The sequence below is a fragment of the Danio aesculapii genome, chromosome 25 (genome assembly GCF_903798145.1).
Source record: "Danio aesculapii chromosome 25, fDanAes4.1, whole genome shotgun sequence".
Lineage (NCBI taxonomy): Eukaryota > Metazoa > Chordata > Actinopteri > Cypriniformes > Danionidae > Danio > Danio aesculapii.
In genome coordinates, this window is record NC_079459.1 from 23343852 (window position 1) to 23369914 (window position 26063).

Consider the following 26063-nt stretch of genomic DNA (forward strand, 5'->3'; position numbering starts at 1 on the left):
CGTCACTTCCGCTTACATTCGCATGAAAAACATAGCAAACGCTGTATTTATTTCGTATTAAGCGCTATTTCCATCCTACATTCTGCGTCTCCATCAATACTGAAGTGCAGAGACGCCCTTTCTAAAGCACGGCTGTATAAATAGCCTCAGTGATGAAGGTGAGTGGAGGATTTGCTTTTGTTTTGCGTGACAGTATTAAAAGCAAACCTGTGCTTACCTTATTCTGCACGAGCACAAACTGTTGAATATTTATATTGTATTTAAATACATACTTTAGGCTGTTTGGGGGTGTGCCAAATAACTGCGATTTCGTCGTATTGATGTCATATTATTATCTCTGATAATGGATAAGGATATGATGAAACCCTGAACAGGACAGCTGACAATGAGTCGATGTCTAAATATACTATCCCAACTGCGTGATTATGCAAAATATAGCCTACTCTATGAGCTTTGCAGGTGTACTTTTGTTTGTTTTTGCTGCCATAAAGTTTATTTTAGTTGTGTTATAGGCGATGATGATGATTATTATTATTATGGGATTTGGGTCATGTTATGTATTATCTTTTGCACTGTATAACTATGAAGTAAATATGCGTTGTTTGTTATTTAAGGAAGTATTTTTTACAAAAACATTGACCATATTTTCATACATGTTACTTAATTAATGAAAGCTTTTATATTTGTTCCATGATATGAAATTGTATGAGAGCATAAACTTAAAATTAACTTTGGTATTTGTTAAAAATTGTATGTTTTAGAATGAAACAAACTAGTTAATACTACAAAGACAACATATAAAGAATGAAATGTTACTTTTTTAATATTTTATGTCATTTATACAGATGGTAAGTTTGGTAACATAGGCTATATTTTGACTGGATTACGTTGATGCATGTTTGTTTATGTATCAACAGTACAAACTGTATAATTTTGTTAATTTAAGGGCCCAAGTACAGAGACTGAGGTGATTGAGGAAGCACCTGCTGACCCAAATAATGAAGAACTTCCACCTTATCTGCGTGAAGAACCACCTGAGGGTAAGTTCAGCCTTGTTTATGCTTTCAAAATGTTTTGATCTTAGTTATAAATTCAGGTTTAAAAACCCAAAGTATATTGTGGTCATTTTTTTACAAATAAAAATATGCTGGATATATGATGGTGATATTACAGTAAGAAAAACATTTATATGAATGGATACATGAAAATAAATGTTTTAGGACTGATAAACAACATTTTAAGTGTGGATGTTTAAAAAGAACATTTTTAAGTTGAAAACAAACTTTTGGACATTGAGGTAGAAGGGGTGCATCTGCGGCTACTAGTAGGTTTAGGATTGGAGTAAGTTCAGACATTAATTAAACACAATTTAATAGGTAAATTATAAAGTAAAAGAAAACATGTTGTTCAATTCTGGCTGCAGCTGTATTCCTTTTAGTAACATACTTTGAGGGCTGATGTCCTGCAGATTTTAGCTCCAACCCTAACCAAACCTGAACACCTGAACACGCTTGTATTATAGTACTAGTAGTATTTGTAGTATAGTAATAATAATTCCTTACAATTATATAGCACCTTTCTGGACACGTAAAGCGCTTTTACACATGGGGGGAATCTCCTCATCCACCACCAGTGTGCAGCATCCTCCTGGATGACTCGATGGCAGCCATATTGTGCCAGACTGCACACCAGCTGATTGGTGGAGATGAGACAGAGTGATGAAGCTAGTTATAATAATGGTATGGTTAGGAGGCCACGATGGACAGAGGCCAGTGGTCAAATTTGACAAGCATGCCGGAGTAAACCCCTACTCCTTTTTAAAGGACATTCTTGGATTTTTAATGACCAGGGAGTCAGGACCTCGGTTTAACGTCTCGTCCAAAAGACGGCGCTCACTGGGCAGTAAAGAGTCCCCATCAATATACTGGGCTGTTAAGACCCACACAGATCACAGGTTGAGCACCCCCTGCTGGTCTCACTAACACCACTTCCGGCAGCAACCTAGCTTTCCAATGTGGTTTCCAATCCAGGTACTGACTGGGAGTAGGGCCGGCGCATCCATAGAGACGACCTAGGCGGCATAATAGTAAGGATGGCAAACCAACCCCAACCCCCAGGGCAGCAGAATAGTGAGGGTGGCAAAAACGCAAACACCCCCGCAAACATTTGAATTTAAAACTATTTAATAGTTACATAACTATAATTAAGGAAAAAACGATTTCTTTGGTAACTGAAAAGGAGATTTGAACCTAATGGTTTACAATAAACTGATATTCTGTTTTTCTAGGCTTTATTGGTGATAATGATCAGGAATGTTGGACCATTATTGCCTTTTTAGCATAAGTATAGGACAGAAACTAACCAGACAGGAATGTGTGAATTGTGGAGTGAGCTAAATCTAGAAAAACATCTGTATTTTTAGTAAATGTACTTTTTTTTTGCTTTTTGTAGATAACAACCCATGTTCTGTTGTCATTACAACAAACAGTAAAACTGTCCGAGATATGAACAAAAGCAAGTGATGCATCAAAGTTTGCTTAAGAAAAATCTTGAATGGTTATTAAAAATCTTTATAATCATTATAATAATTTAAAAAAACAATAAAATAATTAGTTTAAAAATCTTGAACGATATTAATGGTATGACGTAAACTTTCTACTTCTCTGTTTATCCGTCTGACTTCACGGTCAGTTTCTTTTGACCGGCCCCTGTCGCTTTAAAGAATATCACAATGGCGAACGCGGCCAGTATAAAAGCCTCATCCTTTTTATGAGGTGCGCGATGCGGCACCAGGCGAAAGTATAAATCCAGTTTAAGTAATAGCAATAGCAGTAGTAGTAGTAGTAGTAGTAGTAGTAGCAGTAGTAGTAGTAAAAATACCAAGGAAAAAGTTGTACATTTTTGGTACTCTAAATGTATCCTCAGTCATTTTGACCTCACTGAATCATTACTTTCATCAAGTATATATGCCAGGGAAAGATCTACGAACCGGGACTGTTCAGCACAAACTGTATATTGTTATTTAGATTTAGATTTTGTTTCTTCTTCCTTTTTTACTGGATAACCTTTATCAAGTTAACATCATCCTAGTTCATTTTTGTGTGGAGTTTGCATGTTCTCCCTGTGTTGGTGTGGGTGTCCTCCGTGTGCTCCGGTTTCCCACACAGTCCAAAGACATGCACTATAGGTGAATTGAATTAACTCAATTGGCCGTAGTGTATGTGTGAATGAAACCGAAGTGTATGGGTTTTTCCCAGTGTTGGGTTGCAGCTGAAAGGACATCCGCTGTGTAAAACATATGCTGGATAAGTTGGCGGTTCATTCCACTGTGGCGACCCCTGATTAATAAAGGGAAATGAATGAATAAATAAAAGTCCATCATTATCTATCATCACTTAAGAATGCTGTAGTAAATTATAGTGATCTGCAGAGGGCCACACTGACCAACACAACACAAAGTAGGATTACAGAAGTGAAAAATCACTTCTTTTTTTTTTTAAGTTAAGGTTTTAACTAGGCTTAATTCCCAAATCCATTCATCCATCCAGACTGCTTCGCAGAAAGCCCTGCAGGTGCCCTCTGGTACACAACTGTAGTTAATAATGGGCATGTAGGCTATTTTAATGCCTTTTATTAAGAGCTAAAGTAGGCTTTTGTGTCCAAACCGTGATCAATGTCCTCTCTTTGTTCGTGATGCTATTTGATCTTTACGTCCAGAGACGGCACAAAGAAACAAAGCCCTCTTGTCTTGTCTCTTTATAAAAAAAAAGTCTCCTGGAGGTGAAAGCTCTGATGCCGCTGCTTGGCCAGAAACAGTCTCTTTAGTTTAAATGGCTGCATTATGTTGCTATAAATTGCTTTGGGATTCTCAGTGCCTGCTGCCCACCAGTGCATCACAGGTGATTGCATAACAGCAAATGCCTGCCCTCTAGCTTTTTTGGCTGGTGCCTCGGTGCGGATCCTGAAATAGTTTATTATATCGTTGTGATTCTGTCCGTCTTTGTTGCCGGGAACTCGCATAGATCCAAAATCTGGGACGTGCATATTGAGTTGTTTGTTCTGATTCGGGGTGTGTTGGTTTTGTTGATGTACACAAAGGCAAAAGCTATTCCGGGTAAATCAGACTGTGTATTTTGGTGGCCATCGTGATGCATTTTAAAGCATCATGATGAGCAAATAGCAGGACGGTTTGATGTACTAGGTAATATTTCATGCGTTTTTAAAAAAAGAATTGGGGAAAATAGGGTTGCAACTCACAAATCTATGAGTAATCGATTAAGTGATTAATTATATTCTCGATTAATCTGATTGTAATGCTATTTTTTATAATATCAAGCCTTTTCATGTTTTGGAATTAGTTTTTTCCCCCATTACCAATATTATTCATCAGTTAGAAAGTACTCAGTTCACTAAATTAACTCACTGAATTGATTTATCAGGCTTATTTAAATAAAATTTCAAATTCTTGATGAAATTTGTTGTTTAGCACTTGCATTACTAGCTTTATTGATTACTTGTTGCATGTGTTTGTTTATTCTGTAACTAGTCTTACCAATTCTTTGACTTAATTTAGCAAAAGAGTGGTTATAATCAAGATTACTTCCATTTATATACTTGATTAATCTTGATTAATTGAAAATGTCCGCATTCTCATGTCTTGAATCAAGTTTGTTGTATTTTATTCTATTGGCAATTGTATTTATTAGTTACATCACTCATTGAAAGTACTGTAGTTGTTTGCAACTAACAAATCTATAAATAATCGATTAATCACTTGGTTATATTCTTGATTAATCGAATCACTATGCCAATTTTTACACGTGCATAATATCAAGCGTCTCATGTTTTGGAATTAGTTTTTTCCCCCCCATTACCAGTATTAACATCAGTTGTTTCGATTATTAAAAGAGTGCGAAAATACTCAGTTGACTAAATTAACTCAATCAATTTTTCAGACTGATTTAAATACAATTTAGAATTTTTGATAAAATTTGTTGTTTAGTGCTTGTATTATTGGCTTGATTGATTACTACTCTTACCGATTCTGTGAGTTAATTTAGCAAAAGGGGTTATAATCAAGGTTACATCCATTATGTACTTGACTTATCTAACTGTAAGTGTCTCTTACATGTAAATGTGCATAATATCAAGCTTTCTCATGTGTTGAATCGAGTTTGTTGTATTTTTTTCTATTGGTAGTTATATTTATTATATTTATGTATTATATGCATTACTCATTGAAAGTACTGTAATTATTTGTTTCTCAATTCCGATTCAGTGAGTTAATTTAGTGAAGCATCTATTATGCTGATTTAATTGCAACTCCTAAGTCTTGTTGAGGGATTCATTAGAAGAAGCGAATTTTCATATTTATTTATTCATAAATGTGATCTTACTAGTCGCTGGATGTTTTTGTGAGTCATTTTTGGTGAATTAAAATATCGTATTTGATTAATTAGATGTCCTAAAATGAACTGTTTTTTTTTTTCATTACCATGTTTGTAGCTTGGAACTCAGAGATCCATGAATCTGAATCATTTGTATTGAGTTGTTTGTTTTGGTTAAGGGCATGTTGTTTTGAGAAGCTTTTTTGGAGGGGTGAAATAGACTGTCTGTTTTATAAAAATAGCCATTATGATAACAGGCGTTTAGGAGAAATGAGTTTTGATCTTAAGTACTCAAGTGCATTGAGCCAGTTCACAAGGAGGGGGACTATCTGGATCAGTCTTAATATCACTGAGCAAATAGCAGAAGGGATTGAAGTACAAGCAGACTGATCCTGGTTCAGTATCTCAGCAACCTCACGTAGATCATCTTTGAGTTTTAAAGCCCAGAATGCCGCATTCTGTCATGGTGCAGAGTGTAATACGTTTGCCTGCAGCTGTGTGGAAGTGAACCACACCCAACTTCACCTGAAGTTTGGTAGGCTATAAAATAGCGTAGCATAAAATAGCATAGCATAACATAGCATAGCATAACATAGCATTGCATAGCATGGCATATCGTAATAATATAGCATAACAACATAGCATAGCATAACTTAGCATAAGAATAACATAACATAGCATATCATAATACAGTATAACATAACAATAGAGCATAGCTTACTTACTAGCTTACTTCCAGGGCCGCTTGTATCGAAGTTGATATTTAGCCACACAGTTTTGTGACATCTAATTTTTTTTGAGGTAGCCCAATGCCCAATTACCTCCAACCTGAAGGACCAAGACATATACTCATACGCTACGGACAATTTAGCTTAACCAATTCACCTAAAGCACATGTCAGTGGAGAAAATTACAAAGCACCACAGTGTTTGGGTGTTCTGTGTATAAAAGCTGATTGGTCAATTCTTGTAATGTGACTCGTGGTGCGCTCGTGGCATTCATTGAACTGGGTACGTCTAGAAGGTGCGAGCGCGTCACATCGATTGAACATGCAAGACGAGCACCTCCATTAGAAATAACATAAATGCGCGAACTCTAGAAAACCAATATGCGAAACAGGTTACTGTCATTTGTGGTCTCCAGCAGTTGACATGTTGGATTAATCTGATTTGCTGACAAATGGGTTGCGGATCTATTCCTTGGCAGTTTGCAGGTCCTTCACTGGGCCTTTTCCCCTTAGCAAAGAAACCTTTCAATGTTTCTTACTCATTGTGCTGCTTGTGGATTACATTTGGGCGCTCAAGTGACCGACATGCAAGCGAGAGAATACGGTCATTTTTCAAAATTAAAGATTTTTCAAAATAAAAGATCGTTCAGACTCGGATAATAAATAAAACTAAAATAATTAATGATTTCTTGTGCAGCCTGGTACCAATTGATTCACAGACCTGTACTGGTCCGCAGCCCAGTGGTTGAGGACCACTGCTTTAGGGTGTTTGGCCTGGTTCATTGCTGACATCTTGTGGACAAACTAAGTAGTGCAAAAACGATTCAAAGCACGGGCAAGCTGCGTAAACTTCAAATGAACAATTTGAAAAATCTAGCTGCACACATACAGCATGAAGGCTTAACAGTAATTACAAATTGCAGTTATTTTATGTACAGGTTAATGATTCCTAAATTAATTTATATGAAGCATGTTTACAGTCCTCTACTTCCCCTTTTTGATTTCAATCGACAGCTAAGGGATTGGACTGTCAGGCATGGAACTTGCCTAGAAACCAGGTATGTAACAAGCAAGTAAGCTTTATTTCCTGATGTTGGAGAGTCCCTTTAGGGTGTTTGGTCGTCTGAGGTCAGACACAGTCACAAAGGATTTGGAGCGGAACCAGACAGACTAGCCCACATGCTAATATTCATGTGGAAAAATACAGGCAAAATGGAGCTGTCCTCCCTGAGGCGTTCAGTGCTGCTGCAGACAGTGTGCGTTTTACAGACATTTCTTCTGTTGATGCAACATTTGCACCTGATTTTTTTTTTTTTTATCCCCAAGCCTGTACTGTTACCTCATCTGTAAATGTCAAATGCGAGGACCGAATGAAAGGCAAGGTGGTAATTTTTAGCAAATTACGGGTGGTGAACGTAGTTGTTTCACAATTATGTCCTTTGTGTGTTTTAGTGCGGCGGCGAAATTCAATCAAGGTTAGATTGTCAAGCCCTGTCGGTGTGATTGCACTTTATATTTTTTGAACGAGCAGACTGGGACTGACGTAAACCTGGGAAATATAATTCCATAGGTTCATTCTGTTAGCTAATTCGAGCTTCTGTTGATCGTGCGCATTTGAGGCGATCATTTAGACATCCGTGTTTGTGTTTGTCATGTAAAATATCAGCTTACTTGACATTTTGACAGAGAAATTGCAGTTCTGTCTTGACTTGCATTGCATACGGTTGGTTACATTTATTCAGGCAGGGATTGAAGATTGACGACTGTATTTATTAGCAGGTGTAAGTCTCAGTTTTCTTGGAATGCCAGTAACCGTGGCAACCAATAACCGTAGTAAGTGTCTCTAAACTCGTTGAGTTGCATCTTTATGGATTTATTTTGGATTTCATCCTCACAGGTGTTAGGCCAAAAACTCTGTTTTTCTGTGTTTTGCCTCAAGCTACGAGGCAACTGAAATTTGTGATCTTGTGAAAAAATATCTTGCAGCAAGCAAATGATTATTCAAAAGAATTAAAATATAAAATACAACTTTTAATTGGTGGTTCATTACGCTTTGGCGACCCCTCCTAAATCAAGCAGAATGAATGAATTAGGGTTGGACGATGTCAACCAATTTGGCATCGTACGATGTCTAATGTGAAACATCGTGATGGACGATGGCATCATCGTCGTAGGCAGCAGTGAATTCATTATTTATGAATAATTAAATAATTAATTCATAACGATAAATATATAAAAATAAATAAAGATAAGTTACACACAAATTATCACCTGTCAGTCACTATTTCCGCGGGACTCTGGCATGAATAGGCCGAGTGATCTGTGTCATAATGGCGTCAACAAACTTGGTTGGTAAAAAAGGTGCACAACCAACAGTATCTAAGGTTTTCGCTAAAATTACTAGGTACAAGCGTGAAAGCAAAAGATTGAAGCAGCGTACTGATGCTGTGACACGTTATCTGATAGATTCAAAAGGCAGAAGAGTCGTTAGACAGCAACAAGATTAATTAAATATCACATTTAACAACTATAGTGAGGCGCGATCCAGCTGTACATCCTTGATAAACTGTCCAATCTACACTGGGTTTTGTGCTCAAAGCACTCACTGACTGCCTGGACAGAGTGTGTGTGTGTGGGGTCACGTGATGTGCGTTTTCAGCGTTTTCAGCTCAGGTATAGTGTGGAAGGAGGGCTTTTCAGAAATGCAAGATGAAATGCCAGTCCGGACGTGGATAATTTTAGTTCTAAAATGCCATTTTAAAACTAAGCTATATGAGTGTAAATGGGGCCTAAGTGTGTATTTGTCGCTAGCGGGTTGCGACGGGGGGTGGGGGGTGGGGGATCGTGATGTCTATCAGCCATCCATTATGTGAATCTCTCATTCCACCACATCCCAAAGGTGCTCTATTGGATTGAGATCTGGTGACTGTGGAGGCGTTTTGAGTACAGTGAACTTATTGTCATGTTCAAGAAACCAGTCTGAGATGATTTGCGCTTTATTACTTGGCTCGTTAACTTGCTGGGAGTAGCCATGAGAAGATGGGTACTCTGTGGTCATAAAGGGATGGACATGGTCAGCAACAATACTCTAGGCTGTGGCGTTGACACAATGCTCAATCGGTACTAATAGGCACAAAGTGTGCCAAGAAAATACCCCCCACACCATTACACCACCACCACCAGCAGCCTGAACCGTTGATATAAGGCAGGATGGATCCATGGATTACCATTCCAATGTCACAGCAGAAATCGACTCATCAGACCAGGCAACTTTTTTCCAATCTTCTATTGTCCAATTTTGGTGAGCCTGTGTGAATTGTAGCTTCAGTTTCCTGTTTTTAGCTAACAGGAGTGGCACCCGGTGGGGTCTTCTGCTGCTATAGCCCATCTGCCTCAGGGTTCGGCATTTAGAGATGCTCTTCTGCAGCTCTGGCATCAACGAGGCATTTGCGCCCACTGAACTGCCACTGGATATTTCTCTTTTTCGGACCAGTCTGTATAAACCCTACAGATGGTTGTGCGTGAAAATCCCAGTTGGTCAGCAGTTTCTGAAATACTCAGACCAGCCCATCTGGCACCAACAACCATGCCACATTCAAAGTCACTTAAATCACCTGTCTTCCCCATTCTGATGCTTGGTCTGAACTGCAGCAGTTCGTCTTGATCATGTCTAAATGCCTAAATGCATTGACTTGCTGCCATGTGATTGGCTGTTTAGAAATTTGTATTAACAAACAGTTGGACAGGTGTACCTAATAAAGTGGCCAGTTAGTGTATATCGTTATCAGAACATGAGGCTACTTATATTGTGATATGAGATTTTTGTCTTATCACCCAGCCCCACTTAAGAATAAGAAATGATTGGGTACGTATTTATTTTTGGGTGTACTATCCCATAGATAATGACTTTTAATTTACAATCCAGTTGTCACTCTTTTTCATAAACCAAACTGTCTAGGAACATGCCTATATTTATCACTCCAAACAGAACTTACAACCTGTATTTTGCTCCAATGTTGTGTAGCCGCACGTAGCCTTAATGCCGAGCTTTTCACATGAACGTCAACAAACCCAGCAATCTTTCAAAATCGCACTGTGCAATTACAACCCAAGGTGTGCATTTGCCTAAGAGAGCGTCTGAAATTAAATCTGTCTCGTTGAAAAAAGAAAGCATTGGAGTTAATAATGGCTAAAAATGGGGTTTTATTGAGTTTGTGTGCTTCTGTCCTGTTTGCTTGGAGTCGTGCGGCTGTTCCATCATCCTGACAGATCCAGTGCGCATGAGGGCCTCAATCTGATGTTGTGTAAAAGGATGATGGATGGAGCATCAGCCGCACCAGGCTCACGGTGCATCGTCCACCTGCGTTTCTGCCTCGCCGTTTTATTAGGTCCCCGTTGCCGAAAAACACAGATCAACATATGTGCTGATCAAAAGAGCCCCGAATGGGATGATGGATCGGTTTGACTGGCGAATTCGTGTTTAGGCTTACAACTTGTTTTTCATCTTAAGTAATGCGTTTAATTAAAAAAATAGTCTGGCCCAGATTGATTACCTACGAATTATCAGATGTTGCAGAGTAAAAGAAATTATAGCCTGCTTTGCGAAGGTAAATTGAATTCTGCGTAACTTGGAGTAATGTGCCTGGTTGATGTTCCGTTGAATGTTTTTTTTCTGCCATAATCTATCTATCCATGCCTAATATCTGATGACCAGAAAGTGATACATTTTTTATGAATTGTTAAAATATTGGTGTTTGTCATGCAGCAAGTCCAGAAATGGTTGTGTACAGCATGATTTTATATAAAATTCACTTTAATGTGAGATATGACTAAAAAGTGGTATATAAAAATGAATGTTTTCTCATTTCAAACAAGTAGTAGCTTGGACCCGGGAACAGTATTTTATACGTCATGACTTAACAAGCAGAAACTAAAGTATACTGGGCAAAAAACAGCTATTGACTGTATAAACTGTTTTTTTTTCCCAAAATTCCTCAGTATATCTTCTTTTGTGGTCAACAGAATTAACGCAAACAGGTTTGAACAAATGAAGAATGAGTAAATGATGGCAGAATTAAAGTTTTTGTGAACTATGCCTTTAAATAAAATTTGAGTTTTGTTTACTCTTTCCCTTTTTTAGTTTGAAAGCAGAGAGTTATTTTGTTGTTATGTATTTTGTGTATGCATGCATGTATTGTTCATATTTGTTTTGTTCACACTGTAAAAAAAATGCTGGGTTCCACACAATTCCTTCATGTTTCCCAACATAAATCAATTGAGTCAACTTAATCGTTTTTTTTTTACAAATTTAAGTTGATTGAACGTAGAACAATTAAACTGTCCCCCAAAACCTTAAGAATTGTGTTGTTTCAACTCATTTTAAATAAGTACTTTAAACAAGCATAATCAGTGCCTAACATTGTAAAACCCAACAGTCAACTTTATCAAATGAAATGAGTGTAACTCAATTTATTGAAAGTTAATTGTACTAATTTGAAATGAGTTTTGAACACAATGTTTGAGGTAATGAGTTAATGAAATACCTCATCAGTTCAACTTAAATGGAGTAAGTTCACAGTACTCATATAGATTCGTTTTTTTAAATTGTTTGTTAATTGGTTTTAATGAACATGCAAACATAAACAAAAAAGGACAAAGGCAAGGGTATCAGTAGACAAGTATAGCAGCAAAAGTCAGAGGAAATAAATCAAATAAAAAAAATAAATAAACATACAAACAGAATACAAAAATTGTAATACAAAAATAAGGTTGTGTTGTGATTGAGTAAGGTCACACATATTATGAAAATGCATCAGAAGTGTTCAGAGAGTCAGAGGTTCATTAGAGGCATCTATATTTTTTGAAAGGCATCCCCTTTGTTTCTTAAGTAGTATGTATATTGTTCCAAGAGCATTGTTTCATTCAAGAGTTGTTTGAACAGTTCAATTGTCTTTGTTGGTTCCAATTGAGCAAAATGCATTTTTTTTGCTAGATAGAGATGATGCCGAGTCTCTTTATAGAAGTAGGATCAAGTGTCTTGTTCAGTTCTGTACCGAAGAGGTATAGTGTTGGTGTATTGTCCAATGGAATTTGCAAAGCTTTGGCATAGATTCGTTTTTTAACTCAAATGGTTTTTATAGCAATCGGTTTCCTCAAAAAGTTTGAGTTGCCTTAACTTATTGGGTTTTACAGTACTCAGTTGGTTTGAGTTCTCTTCATTTATTGGGTTTTACTGTGCTCAAATTGCTTCGTTTACTTAACTGAATTAAGTTCACAGTACTCATTAGGATTAGTTTTTTAACTTAAATGGTTTGCTGCAATTGGTTTCCTCAAATGGTTTGAGTTACCATAACTTATTGGGTTTTACAGTGTAGCCAAAAATATTCTGAGGGCTGTCAAATTTAGGTCAAAATCATCAAAAATTCTGGCAGTGGCTGGCAACTTTTTAAAAAGACATCTGAGTTTTTGTTATTATCACATGACCATTAATTAATTATAGCAAATTAAAAGTCGCAATTAGATCTTCTGTGATTGTGTGCTTATTTTTGTAGCTTGTCAGTGAAGTATGTCTTTGTTGAGTAAATGCTGCTCCATCTAAAATGGAGACTCACTACTGATTACAGAACCATCTTTACTGAACAAATACACACACATTTGCTGTTTACCCATAAAAACAATACAGGTCTGTCATGGCTTACTACTTATTATGTATCTTCAGAAGAAATAAACTCCTACAGGTTTTAAACAACATTTAGTTGCTTAAACAATGCCAGAATAGTCATTAGTTTTGCTTGGCATTTTCTTTAAGCTAGCTAGCTAGAAAGCATTAACATAATTACACTTCAGTTTTCAGCATTTCTGTCCTTCATTGTAGTTTTATTTAGCTATTGTTTGGTTTTTTTGTGGTGGGCTGGAGTTGTTTAGCTCCAGCCCCTCGAGCCTCTGCGCTTAATGGCCAGAGATGAATGGATCCTGTCCAGTGTAACAAACCAGAAATGCATACCAAATAGGCACCCAGGTACACACACAAATAGATATTGTCAATTTACTTTGGACAGTGGCTGTGGGCAGCATCTGCGGGCGACGGCTCTCCACGCTCGTCCGATCACAGGGAGGCATTTGCCACTTGAATGCTTTGTCACAAACCGAGGGAAATGTGAAGCTTTCTGGCCATTAAATGCGCACTCATGCTGGGCCTTCAAGAGCGAAACTCAGAAGCTATCAGGACTGATGCGCATCAGCTGGCTTTACATCTGTCACAGCACAGCGCAACCTGGAGATTTCCTGAAGATTTTCTTTTTTTTCTTACACTGCACTCTGGGATTTTGTTTCTCTTTTTGCAAGGCTTGAAATTAAATGATACCGGGATTCCTTGAAACGCACAGCTTTGTTCGATGTGTGACGGAATTTCAACTGACATATGAAGACGAGGGCGGGGCATAAAGAGTAACTCCTCCTCTTGTTTAAAGTTTTGGTTATGACAAGTGACATCTAATGTTAAACCAAATCAGCTAATATTATTTTTTTAAATATTATTTTTAAGTTTAGACAAGTTCCTTGTATGAACACTTGCTCACATGTGATTTCAGACACGTCTTATTGACCATTTTCTTCACGTACGAGCCGGTGCAGTCAATGTAATCTTCGTGGCTCAAGAGTTCTGGTCTCATTCATTTCCATTGATATCTAGACGTTAAAAACGGCTTGTTATGCGGGTTGGTGTTGCAAACTGATATTTTCTTATTGTGTTATTCTACTTTTTATTTATATTCATGAACACACTTGTTTGTTAAGCAAGTAGTTTGTCTGTTTTCTGCCATTTATTATTCCTAGTCATTTCTCCCATAACCAACTGAATCAGTTCTAAAACATGCGCAAAAAACAAACGCACTTCTGTATTGCAGAATAAGGTCATTAGGGGCAGGATACGAAATATATTTAGGCCCAATCCCAATTCTACCCCTTAGCCCTTCCCCTTATTGTCCCAATTCTCTTTAGCTTGAAGGCGTAGGGCTAAGGGGAAAGGCTAGATTCCCCTTAAAACTGAGATTTTTCAGGACCACACTCGAAATCAAGGTGTACGAAAATTTCGCAGAATACACCATCTACAATGGCATGCATGGCTGCACACGGAAATAAGGAGATGCACAAATTAGTAAGTTTTTGTCATTATTACAAATTTTTGCAACAAACAAGCCAACACAATCTCACTGCAATTCGTAACTTTTTTGTTTAGTGGCTAATTTGTACCAATTTGTACGATCTAATTCGTACAATTTAGTATGATTTGCTCATCACCCAATGACGGTGGGGTTGGGTGCCACGCCTCCTTTTTAAAATCTTACATTTTCATACAACTCAACTCGAATTACCCACTAAACTGACAAAACGTAAAATACTTAAGCTTTTTCATGAGATCAGCCTGAACAAGCATGTTTTAATGCATTCATAAACGCATTCGTGTTTTACGGTCATGGTTTAAAAAAAAAAATGCTAAAACAAAAACCGCTAAATTTCACTATCTATAATCCCTAATAAAAACTCCTGTATAGTAGTCCCACAACATTCTGTCACTCGATGACACTCGAATACTCTGTCAGAAAAGTCTAGTGGCTGGGAATGACCTTTTTACAGTGTTTGATATAACGTTAATGTTGCTTTTGTGTGTTTGCATGGAAAACTATGACCACTGTGTAAATACACACTACAGTTACGATCTTATTGCCACATTATATCATTATGATAACATGATATCGTTGCCTTCAGTGATTTCCTGATGATAAATACCAAAAAATAACGCAACTGGGATAACTACAGCAGTCGTGATTGTCGATCTCATATGAAGCAAGAGATTGCGATAACGTGTGCAGGTGTTGTAATGGTGTCCCATTTCCTGGGAGTAAATTTTGAAGCCCTTCCCCTTCACATACTGTTTCAAGGGCTAAGGGGTACAAAAATAGAATTGGGATTGACCCTTAAGATAATACAGAGCATTTGATTGGTTAGAAGATTTGACGAGAAGCTAAAATGCAGAGTGATGTCATAAAAGTTGTTAATTTTTATTGGCTGAATTTTTTTTTTGTGTATTTGGTTCTGTTTCGGAGCATATACACTCATGGGCCACTTTATTAGGTACACTTTACTAGTCTAGGGTTGGACCCCCTTTTGCCTTCAGAACTGCCTTAATCCTTCGTGGCATAGATTCAAGAAGATACTGGAAATATTCCTCAGAGATTTTGGGCCATATTGACATGATAGCATCACAAGCTGCTGCAGAATTGTTGGCTGCACATCCATGATGTGAATCTACCATTCCACCACACCCCAAAGGTGCTCTATTGGATTGAGTTCTGGTGACTGTGGAGGTCATTTGAGTACAGTGAACTCATTATCATGTTCAAGTAACCAGTCTGAGATGATTCATGCTTTATGACATGACGTGTTATCCTGCTGGAAGTAGCCATCAGAAGATGGGTACATTGTGGTGATAAAGGGATGGACATGGTCGGCAACAATACTCAGGTAGGCTGTGGTGCTGACACGATGCTCAAATGGGCCCAAAGTGTGCTAAGAAAATATCCCCCACACCATTACACCACCACCACCAGCCTGAACCGTTGATGCAAGGCAGGATGGATCCATGCTTTCATGTTGTTAATGCCAAATTCTTACGTTACCATTCAATTGTCTCAGCAGAAATAGAGACTCATCCGATTTCCAAACTTGTGCGTTCAGAGATGCTCTTCTGCATACCTCGGTTTAACAAGTGGTTATTTGAGTTACTGTTGCCTTTCTAGCAGCTTGAACCAGTCTGGCCATTCTCCTCTGACCTCTGGCATCAACAAGGCATTTCTGCCCACAGAATTGCCACTCGCTGGATATTTTCTCTTTTTCGGACCATTCTCTGTAAGCCCTAAAGATGGTTGTGCGTGAAAATCCCAGAAGATCAGCAGTTTATGAAATACTCCGACCAGCCCATCTGGCACCAACAACCATGCCATGTTCAAAGTCACTTAAATCCCCTTTCTTCCCCATTCTGATGCTTGGTTTGAATTACAGCAAATCTTCTTGACCATCTCTTTGTGCCTAAATGCATTAAGCTACTGCCATGTGATTGGCTGATTAGAAATTTGCATTAACGAGCAGTTGGACAGGTGTACCTAATAAAGTGGCTGGTGAGTGGGTGTATATATACAGTTGTTATTATTGTTATCATTATTATAAAATCCAATTTATACATCTCAAATCCTTCTTTTATTCTTTAGAAAACTATTTCTTATTGTCCTTAATGTTTATGGTTCATGTCATTCAAAAAGTCACATGGAAAGGACCTTTTGTTAAAGTGATAATCTAAATAATATTCAGAGAAACAATCTGAATATGAAGCAACAGAGAGGGGAAAGGCAGAAATTTGTCACATTCGCACAGGTTGGATTTAATTTAAAAAAGGCAAAGGCCGTCTCTGACCTGCATGCGACCATGCTTTTCACATCCAATTATTTCCCCTGTCATGACGAGCAGAAATTATTATTTTTTTTGTGTGGAAGAGGAGCATAATGGCGTGTGAAATGACAGGTTGAGTGAATGTGTCTCTCTTCACATCTGACAGTCGCTCTCCACCAGCGCTTTGGCAAAGAACAATGAAAAGCAGCAAGGAGCCGACTTGCCATCTGTAGAATGACTGGTAAATTATGACACTTCATTACAGCTTCCTCTTCCTCACGTTCTCTGTTCTTTTGCTCTGTTTCTTATTTTTTACATTCCCTCTGTGTCTTCGCTCTCTGACACCTCTACTGTCCTCAGTCCCGTGTTGCTCGCTGTAATTCGGGACACCAAAAGGCTCACGGCTCCATTTTCTGACATGTACATGGTCATTAATGTGTGTTTCGGGCTGTTTCGATGTCAATTGCTTGGTGTTTACTTCTAGTCCGAAGTTAAAAGAAGGCACCCACCAGTCTTCATGATATTCAGATGCTGGTTTCTTGTTTAAAAGGACTTTTTTCTCTCAATTTAATTGATAAATTAAGATGTTTTGTTCAATGCAATTATTTTATTCTTGCCACTTAATGAATGCATTTAAATAGTGATTTATTACGATTTAAATAATAAAATAATAGTTTTTTGTATTTGTGCTTGTTTTAAATTATTTAAATGTATAATTGGTTATATATTTTTGTGGTTGTGTGAGAAAATCTAAGTAGATCGGCAGTTTCTGAAATACTCAGACCAGCCTGTATATACACACACACATTATATATGTGTATATATATATATATGTGTGTGTGTGTATATATATATATATATATATATATATATATATATATATATATATATATATATATATATGTATATGTATATGTATAGGTGTATATATATACACACCTATATATATATATATATATATATATATATATATATATATATATATATATATATATATATATATATATATATATATATATATATATATATATATATATATATATATATAGGTGTGTATATATATATATATATATATTATATATATATATATATATATATATATATATATATATATATATATATATATATATATATATATATATATATATATATATATATATATATATATAGGTGTGTATATATATACATATATATATATATATATACATAGGGATGCAACGGTTCTCTGTAAAATGAAAATGTATTGTCCCATTGTCCTCCCACGGTTCCGTGCGCCCTGTGATCCGCAGTTCAGAATATGCATTATTAATATTGGTTTGTTAATAAAACCAACTGCAACAAAGCAGTTCCCCCTTTGTACGCTTCCGATTACCTTTCACGCTTATTGCATGTGCAAAGGCCTGTCCAATCACCTCTTAGTAATTAAATCTGTTGTTGACATCACTTTCCTCACATGTCCGTGTGTGTGTGGAGTTTCTGTGGGTTTCAGCATGGCAAGTGAAGGAGACACAGCGCAAATGCGCAGGTGAAAATCACAGCGCATTGCCGTCAGGGATTCAACAGACACAAAAAACATAACGAATGCCTTTTTTGTTGTTGTTGCAAAGATAGCCTAGATCAGTGGTCACTAACGGCCAGATCGAGGTCCGTGTCCAGACCCAGAAGCATCCTATACAGACGTTGACATACAGCAGGTCTGTTACTTTAGTCCCACTTCTGCTGGGTGTTCTTCTGCACCCGATCACTCCTGCCATTTACTCTGTTTGCCCACTGTTTTCTTCTCGATGTACTGTTCCCGCTAAATTAAGAGAGAACAGCTGAACGCTCTCTCTTTGCTGAAGTTTCATTCACTACTATATTGCTGATAAGTGAAACTGAGCTCTCTGGAATCATAATAAAATCATAAAGAAATCATAAATGAAAATACGTTGTTGCCTTGGTAATGCAAGCATAATGTAAACAGAAGTAATCAGTACTTTAAAAGTGCTCAATTATTAAGATGTGTTGACAATTATTATCTGCATAATTGGATGAGACTGTTAAGTCGAGATGTAGAACAGAAAAAGGGGAAATTTAATCTTTTTTCTCTTTTTTTTTTCCTAAGCAATTTATTTGAACATACAATTTTCAAAATGCCCTACTTTTATTTAATTAATGCGAGAACAAGCAAATCTACAGTCATATGTGTGAAGCTGTTGCGTTGTCAGGTGTTTGTTAACCAATTAGTCGGTTTATTGTTCTTTGAATTGTTCTGTTGGCATTTTTTTTTCTAAGCAGAGCACAAACCGTAGCGTACCGAAACCGTGATACATACCGAACCGTGAGTAAATTGAACATTAAACATTTCCTTTACAGCTAGCTGAAGTAAATTTATTTAATATATTTTATCTCTATTCATGGTTTGTTATTTAATGGCTTTTGCAAATATACATATTTAGAAATTCAATATTAATTATTTAACGTTTTTAGCATAATTAAAAAAAATATTTATTGGACATTATAATGTTATATATAATATTACTATTATTATATTAGAAATATTACTATTTAGACTTTATATTTTATTTGATATTTATTTATTATACTTTTAATTTACATTGTGTACATTCATCAAAAGCCTACTTGCATTAATGTCAATGAAATTCTTGTATTTCCAGGCAATCATGTTTCCACTCCAGTCTAAGCTGCTTTTGATATTGAAACTCCTACCATAAGCCGGAGGCAAAAAAAAAAAAGCACTGAGCAACATCTGTCCCCTCGAATATGAAAGAATAATAAAGTTATTTTGTGCACGTCTCGGCCACGGTCAGCAAAATATCTCTCATTGGCGTGTTGTTGCACACTTGCTATCATTGCAAATCCCTTCTCGGCAAAACCAACAGTAAACAAAACAAACAAACCAAAAAAAAAAGGCAGTGGGGGTGAACTGGGGGTTTGCCTGCACTGAATTATTTACGGTTTTACCTTGACAATTCTGCACACCATCTGCTTGATGTATAATTCAACAGGACTCAGGGTGGGACGTCCTAAATGAAGCGCTCTGCGATAAATGGCCAAAGTGTTTTGGCTCTAAACATTATACTGTAAAAAGTGAACCGCTGGATCAACTACTGCTTTCACTGGTTATATCAGTTTGTTTCCCCCAATTTAATATATCAGTTGCTGGGCATTCTTTCACCCTGTATTATTAATGTGAATACTAGAGTATCACTTGAGAAACGTCTGATGGAAATGCCAAATTTCCATTAAAATCTCTTAATATTTAATGAAATTTTTAGACTCACTTATAGTTGTTTTGAACTTTTGCAAAAAAAGGGTTAATGCAAGTAATTAGAGATGGAAAGAATATGTAAATAAATGATTACATTTATTATAAATATGTAAATGAATAAATTCAGGCATGGTGAACATTACACCCACCTGACCAGATGATCAGTTGCCTCCATCAACTTTGCCTTGTTGGTTGCTAAGTTACACACAATCGAACATGAAGGAATTAAGTTAATTAATTTGTTTTTACGAATTTTAGTTGATTAAACATAAAACATTTAAGTTACCCCCCCCCCCAACAAAATTATTAATTAATCAAAAATTGTGATGTTTCAGCACATTTTAAATGTGTAACTTGAAGCAAACGTCCTTTTTTGAGTGTAGCCTCTAACAACTTAATGAAAATGCACCTAATTTGCATTTAGGGTTTTTATTTTATTGCGAACTTTGAAAAGATTTGTTTTACGTTAAGATAGCCAGCCAGCTATCAGTTTTAACCAATGCTAGGGCTACATGTTTACATGACAATGATGTAGCAAAAACCAGAAAAGTCACTTTTTTTGCGTTTTGTTTAAGTTCCACGTCTGCACGACATTTTCCAAATCATTTGTGTTTACATATATCTGCAATCAAAATAAAACAATCGAAATCCCTGTAAGCAGTACCTTTAGGGAAGATAATATTGAAGACATGTCATCATCAGCTCGGCGCTTGTGTATAATTTGTTACATGTATAAAATACATTTTTACTTTTGCTTGTAATTGTAAGTAAATCCACACTTTTTTCAGATGAAATGTTTGAAAACTCTTGCAATGCTAAACACATAAACTCTACCCCGTACTCCACCATTGTTGTGTATGTTTGTTTGGTTTTGCCTTTAAACTACACCTTACTAAGCACTAAAGGCTGGTTTATACTGCTGAATCATGCGATCGCCGTAACCCATGGCGTATGCCTTTCGCGTAGCTGGCATTTATACCTCTGCGTGCTGTTTGTGTTGCTCTGCAATAACACTTCCGAAACGCTAGCTAGCAGTAGGTCATGTAATGTGCCTCTATTTCTTCATTGGTGTTTTGTTTTTTTCTGAATGCTACCTTAATGTACAAAAAGCTAAAACTTGCTTATTCAGAGGTGGGAACCGGCGGACAGGTTTGAATCATAAGGTAAACACAAAACTAAACTTTCCATTTGGAGATCCTTCACAAGACTCGACACTTGTAAACACTCGCTCCATCGGGCACATGGCTTTCAGCACCGCCTGTGCTCCTCACAGCTACCAAGCTGACAAATCACAGAGCTTGCGCTAGGTGTCGTTGCGATGTGTATTTACATTTTTGGAGAGGTATCCGTCAGCGTCAGCCACGTCGAGGGCTATGTGACTGTGCAAAGGCTGCGCAAGGGCATACGCGTGTGCTTGACGCAGAAGTATAAATCAGCCTTTACTGTGCATGCATCACGCCATCATTTTTAGACTTTTGTATTTAGGTGTTTATTTGGTTAAAAATCGTTAAACTTTGAAAACTGTTTTTAAATTTATGCGTTTCCAGTCACAAAAATGACTTGTGTAAACAGCCACTAGGTTTGCATATTGTAATTTTGACGTTTCTTGCAATTCTTGTTTAAATTTAATTTAGTTTGTTGAACAACTGTGAGTTATACCCCCAGTTTCACAAACAAGGTTTAAGGCTAGTCAACATTAATTTGCATGTTTGAGCTGTCTCAACTCAAAATAACTTGCGGTGAGATGTCTTAAAATACGTCAGTGGAATTGTTTTGTCTCCAGGTGCACACCAGTAATATATTTTTCTAAGGCCATTTTTATAAATGTGACTTAAATAGCCTAATTTAACTAAGGCCTAGTTCTGTTTGTGAAACTGGGCCATAAACTTGTAATTGAGCATTATTGTCTCATAATTGCAAGTTATAAATCATAGTAGGTATGTTGCAATTCAAATGTTATGTCAAGACTATTCGTAACTTTTAAAAAAAAAATTTTATGGCTAATTCTTTTGAATTTGTACGATCTCACTCATACAATTTAGTACGATTTGCTTATCCCCAAATAACGGTTGGGTTTAGGCCTGGGATTTGGTGCCATGCCTTCTTTTAAAAATCTACATTTTTCGTAAGACTGAACTAAATTCGTACGAATTAGCGAATTAGCCTCACAAACGTAAATAGTTACGTTTCCTCGGTTAGATCAGGCTGGCAATTCTGCCTTTTTTTTTTTTCTCAGATTAGCAAATTATTTTGCAGTTTCAAGGGAACTAAAAGTTCAAATTCTGACAAGTACTCGAAATTGTGATATTTCGTTTAAGAATTGTAAGAAATAAAATAAACGGGTAATAAAAACGACTTTTTTGACTTTTCAATCTTATATAAATTCCCATATTTTAAGTCAGTTTAATAATATATTTAAAATGACTTTTAAGGTTATTTAAATTCAGCTTAAATATAAGGTATACATCATTTTTTTACAGTGTAATTACAAATTATAAACCTATTATTGCGAGAAATGCATATGACTATGAGCTGGCATCGCACACATAGAAAAGTATTGTTTTTTTCAACTTACCACCCATTATCAGCAGTAATCAGTAGAAATATATATTTTTTAAGTTGATCCATCAGTTAACTTTTTATAGGGAATGTATCCTAAACCGTTTGATGTGTGATATGAGAGATCTCCACTTTTAAAAAAGCGATGCTCTTTGATTTATATTTCACAGTCTGTTCCGCAAATTCCAGTTACACTTGCTGTTTCATCTACAGATATTAAGGTCCAACGTACATGGCTTTTTCCGGCATGCACTGAGACACTTTTTTTTTTTCTGCGGATTGACGTGTCTTTCCTAAATCCCCAAAGCACTGAGTCTGACATGAAAAGCAGGACGGGGCAGGATCCGCGAGCCAGGTTCTCCTCCAATAGGCTCAGCGGGAGCAGGCAAGGTTTTTTTTTCCATCTGTAGCTACTGAAGTGCAAGCGTGTGTCATCCACCTGTCAATCACATGGTGTATAGCGGCAAAATCCATCTGGGGCAAAATAGAGATGCTTTGAATTATTAGTGTCGGTGGGATGAATCTAGATCAGGGCTGGTTTTGAAGTCTGCTGACTGTAATTTTTTTAGATAAAATGTGATCTGTGTGGATGTTTGTTTCTGCCATGAAAGGACAAAAAATTAATTATGACATTTTTATCAGAGAATTCAGACTTTTTTTTTCTTGCTTTTCAGCTTTTTTTTCTCATAATCTTGACCTTGGATATTCCAGTGTTGTGTTCATAATGACAAGCTTATTTACTTTTTCATGCAAATTGTCTTCTAAATCTGAGTTTGCATCAGAGTTTACATCTAACAGTTCATTATATTTAGTTTTTTTCCCCTCAGAATGGCAAGTTATATACTTACAATTGTGAATAATTTCATTTTGAAAGTGAACAAAGTCAGAATTGCATAACACTAACCGGCCACTTTATTAGGTATACTTTACTAGTATCAGGTTGGACCCCCTTTAAGCCTTCAGAACTGCCTAATCCTTTCATGGCATAGATTCAACAAGGTACTGGAAATATTCCTCAGAGATTTTGGTTCATATTGACATGATAGCATCATGCAGCTGTTGCAGATCCATGATGCAAGTCTCCCATTTCACCGTATCCCAAAGGTGCTCTGTTGGATTGAGATCTGGTGACTGTGGAGGCCATTTGAGTGCAGTGTACTCTTGAACCTGATGTTCAAGAAACCAGTCTGAGATGATTCATGCTTTATGATATTTTGCGTTATCCTGCTGGAAGTAGCTATCAGAAGATGGGTACACTGTGGTCATAAAGGGATGGACATGGTCAGCAACAATACTCATGTAGGCTGTGGTGTTGACATGATGCTCAATTAGTATTAATGGGCCCAAAGTGTGCCAAGAAATTATCCCCCACACCATTACACCACCAGGATGGATCTATGCTTTCATGTTGTTGACACCAAATTCTTACCATTGGAATGTTGCAGCAGAAGTCGAGACTGATCAGACCAGGCAATGTTTTTCCAATCTTCTATTGTCCAATTTTAGTGTGCCTGTGTGAATTGTAGCCTCAGTTTCCTGTTCTTAGCTGACAGGAGTGGCACACGGTGTGGTCTTTTGCTGCTGTAGCCCATCCACCTCAAGGTTAGACGTGTTGTGCATTCAGAGTTGCTCTTCTGCATACCTCAGTTGTGAGGAGTGGTTATTTGAGTTACTGTTGCCTTTCTTTCAACTCGAACCAGTCTGGCGATTCTCCTCTGTCCTCTGGCATCAACAATGCAATTGCAGCCTCAGAACTGCTGCTCACTGAATATTTTCTCTTTTTCGTACCATTCTCTGTAAACCCTAGAGATGGTTGTGCATGAAAATTCCAGTAGATCAGCATTTTCTGAAATACTCAGACCAGGCCGTCTGGCATCAACAACCATGCCACATTTAAAGTCATTTAAATCATTTTTCTTCCCCATTCTGGTGCTCAGTTTGAACTGCAGCAAATCGTCTTGACCATGTCTACATGCCTAAATGCATTGATTTGCTGCCATCTGATTGGCTGATTTATAAATGTGTGTTAATGAACAGTTGGACAGGTGTACCTAATAAAGTGGCCGTCGAGTGTATAAATGTATTTTCTTAAAATTTAGTATTTTTTATTTATTTGTTTTTTAAGAAAAAATGTGTTTAAAATGCAAATGAATGTCTAAATAAACCACATGACTGCAACTTAACCAATAATTCTGCCTATTTTTTCAGATTTGTCTTTTTACTCTCAGTTTTGGCAATTCCAAGGTAATTTTAACTTCAGGTGTTATTGTAATTTACAAGTTCACATCCAACTGAATAATACCTCAGAAGTCTGTGTTAATAGCTGAGTTTTATACCAGATTTGCAGTTTTATTTTTCCTGATCGCAAGCTTAAAGTCTATTATGCAATTCTGAAATTCGATCTCACAATCGATTCTATCTTTAATAGATCAGAGATCAGTGTCACAACTAAAAGTGCAGGCTTTGCTTGGAGAATCACAGAATTGCAGTCTCTGGCTAAAGGTAGCACCCGTTTTTGTCATAACCAAGATCGAACAGCTTGTCTTTGAAGGAGTAAGATTTCATTTCGATCTGCTGTTGTGGTGGTCTGTGAACTGGAAACTACTCAGTGGGAAGCTGAAGAGAAGGCTGCTGGTAAATGGTTTGTTTTCAAAGCTGCTTTACAAAATTGATTGATGTTATTAAAGGGATTGTTCACCCAAAATTTACAGTAGTCATCATTACTTATCCTTTAGAACACGAACAGAGATTTGTCAGAACTGCTCTTTACAGTGAAAATGGATGGTATACTGTACTTTCACCCTTCAAATGGGTCATAAAAAATAGTACAAATGACTAGAACTGCTCTTTACAGTGAAAATGGATGGTGTACTTTACTTTCACACTTCAAAAAGGTCATTAAAAAGTAGTCCAAATGACTAGATTTCTGAAGACCCACAATAGTTTTTTGTGAATAATGCAAAAAAATAAGTCTCTTTCTTTTCATAAATTGCGTTTAATTATTTTGAGCTTCATGACATACGCTCTGTTTGGTAGAAAATAACATTTGCGAATTAGCCGTAGCATTAGCAGCTAATTCTTGAAGGCAGCCTTTGCTTTCCACTGGTCCTTTCTGGTGTGTGTGTGTGTGTGTGTGTGTGTGTGTGCGTGCGTGCGTGTGTATTTGCATGTATTTCTATTAAAGTTATTTGGTCTCAGATGATGTGTTTTTAGGTTCGGTATTCATGGCGGCTGTAAAAGCGCAATCCTTCTTGCTCCCTATAGAAACACTTAGAGCTCTCACACTATTAGCGAGTCCCTGAAGTCGGAGTTGTGATTGACTTTGATGGAGCGTGTTTACAAAACAGGCTGTACAAGCAGAGCTGATGACTGGAATTTACAGAGATGCATAGCTTTATTTAGCAAATCCACAGCGTCGAATCAGACGGCTCACGAAATGTCTTAAATTATGAACAAAAAGTGAATTACTTTGAGTGAAGATTGTGTTAGCTCTCTGCTAATGAGGAATGTAGATGGTGTGAGCTATAGGTTAATTGTTAATAGTCTATGCTAATAGGCTAATGAAGATATTATATGAGAAAGGCTGCTGAGTTACTAAAGAGATTGGAAGCTGTAGGATATAGAAAATGTTGTAAGCTAGGCTAATATGCTTATGAATATGCTATAGGTGTTGATG

General features: G+C 36.9%; 1 protein-coding gene across 1 annotated transcript in view; it reads left to right on the top strand.

Moving 5' to 3' along the window:
- Window positions 1-26063, top strand: part of zgc:101566 (Transmembrane protein 263-B-like) — a 47565-nt gene continuing 21502 nt past the window's right edge. Inside the window, exons 1-2 of the mRNA XM_056452029.1 lie at window positions 1-158; window positions 947-1040. Of these exons, the coding sequence (XP_056308004.1) occupies window positions 153-158; window positions 947-1040 (100 nt within the window). The 5' untranslated portion in view covers window positions 1-152. The remainder of the gene's footprint in view (window positions 159-946; window positions 1041-26063) is intronic.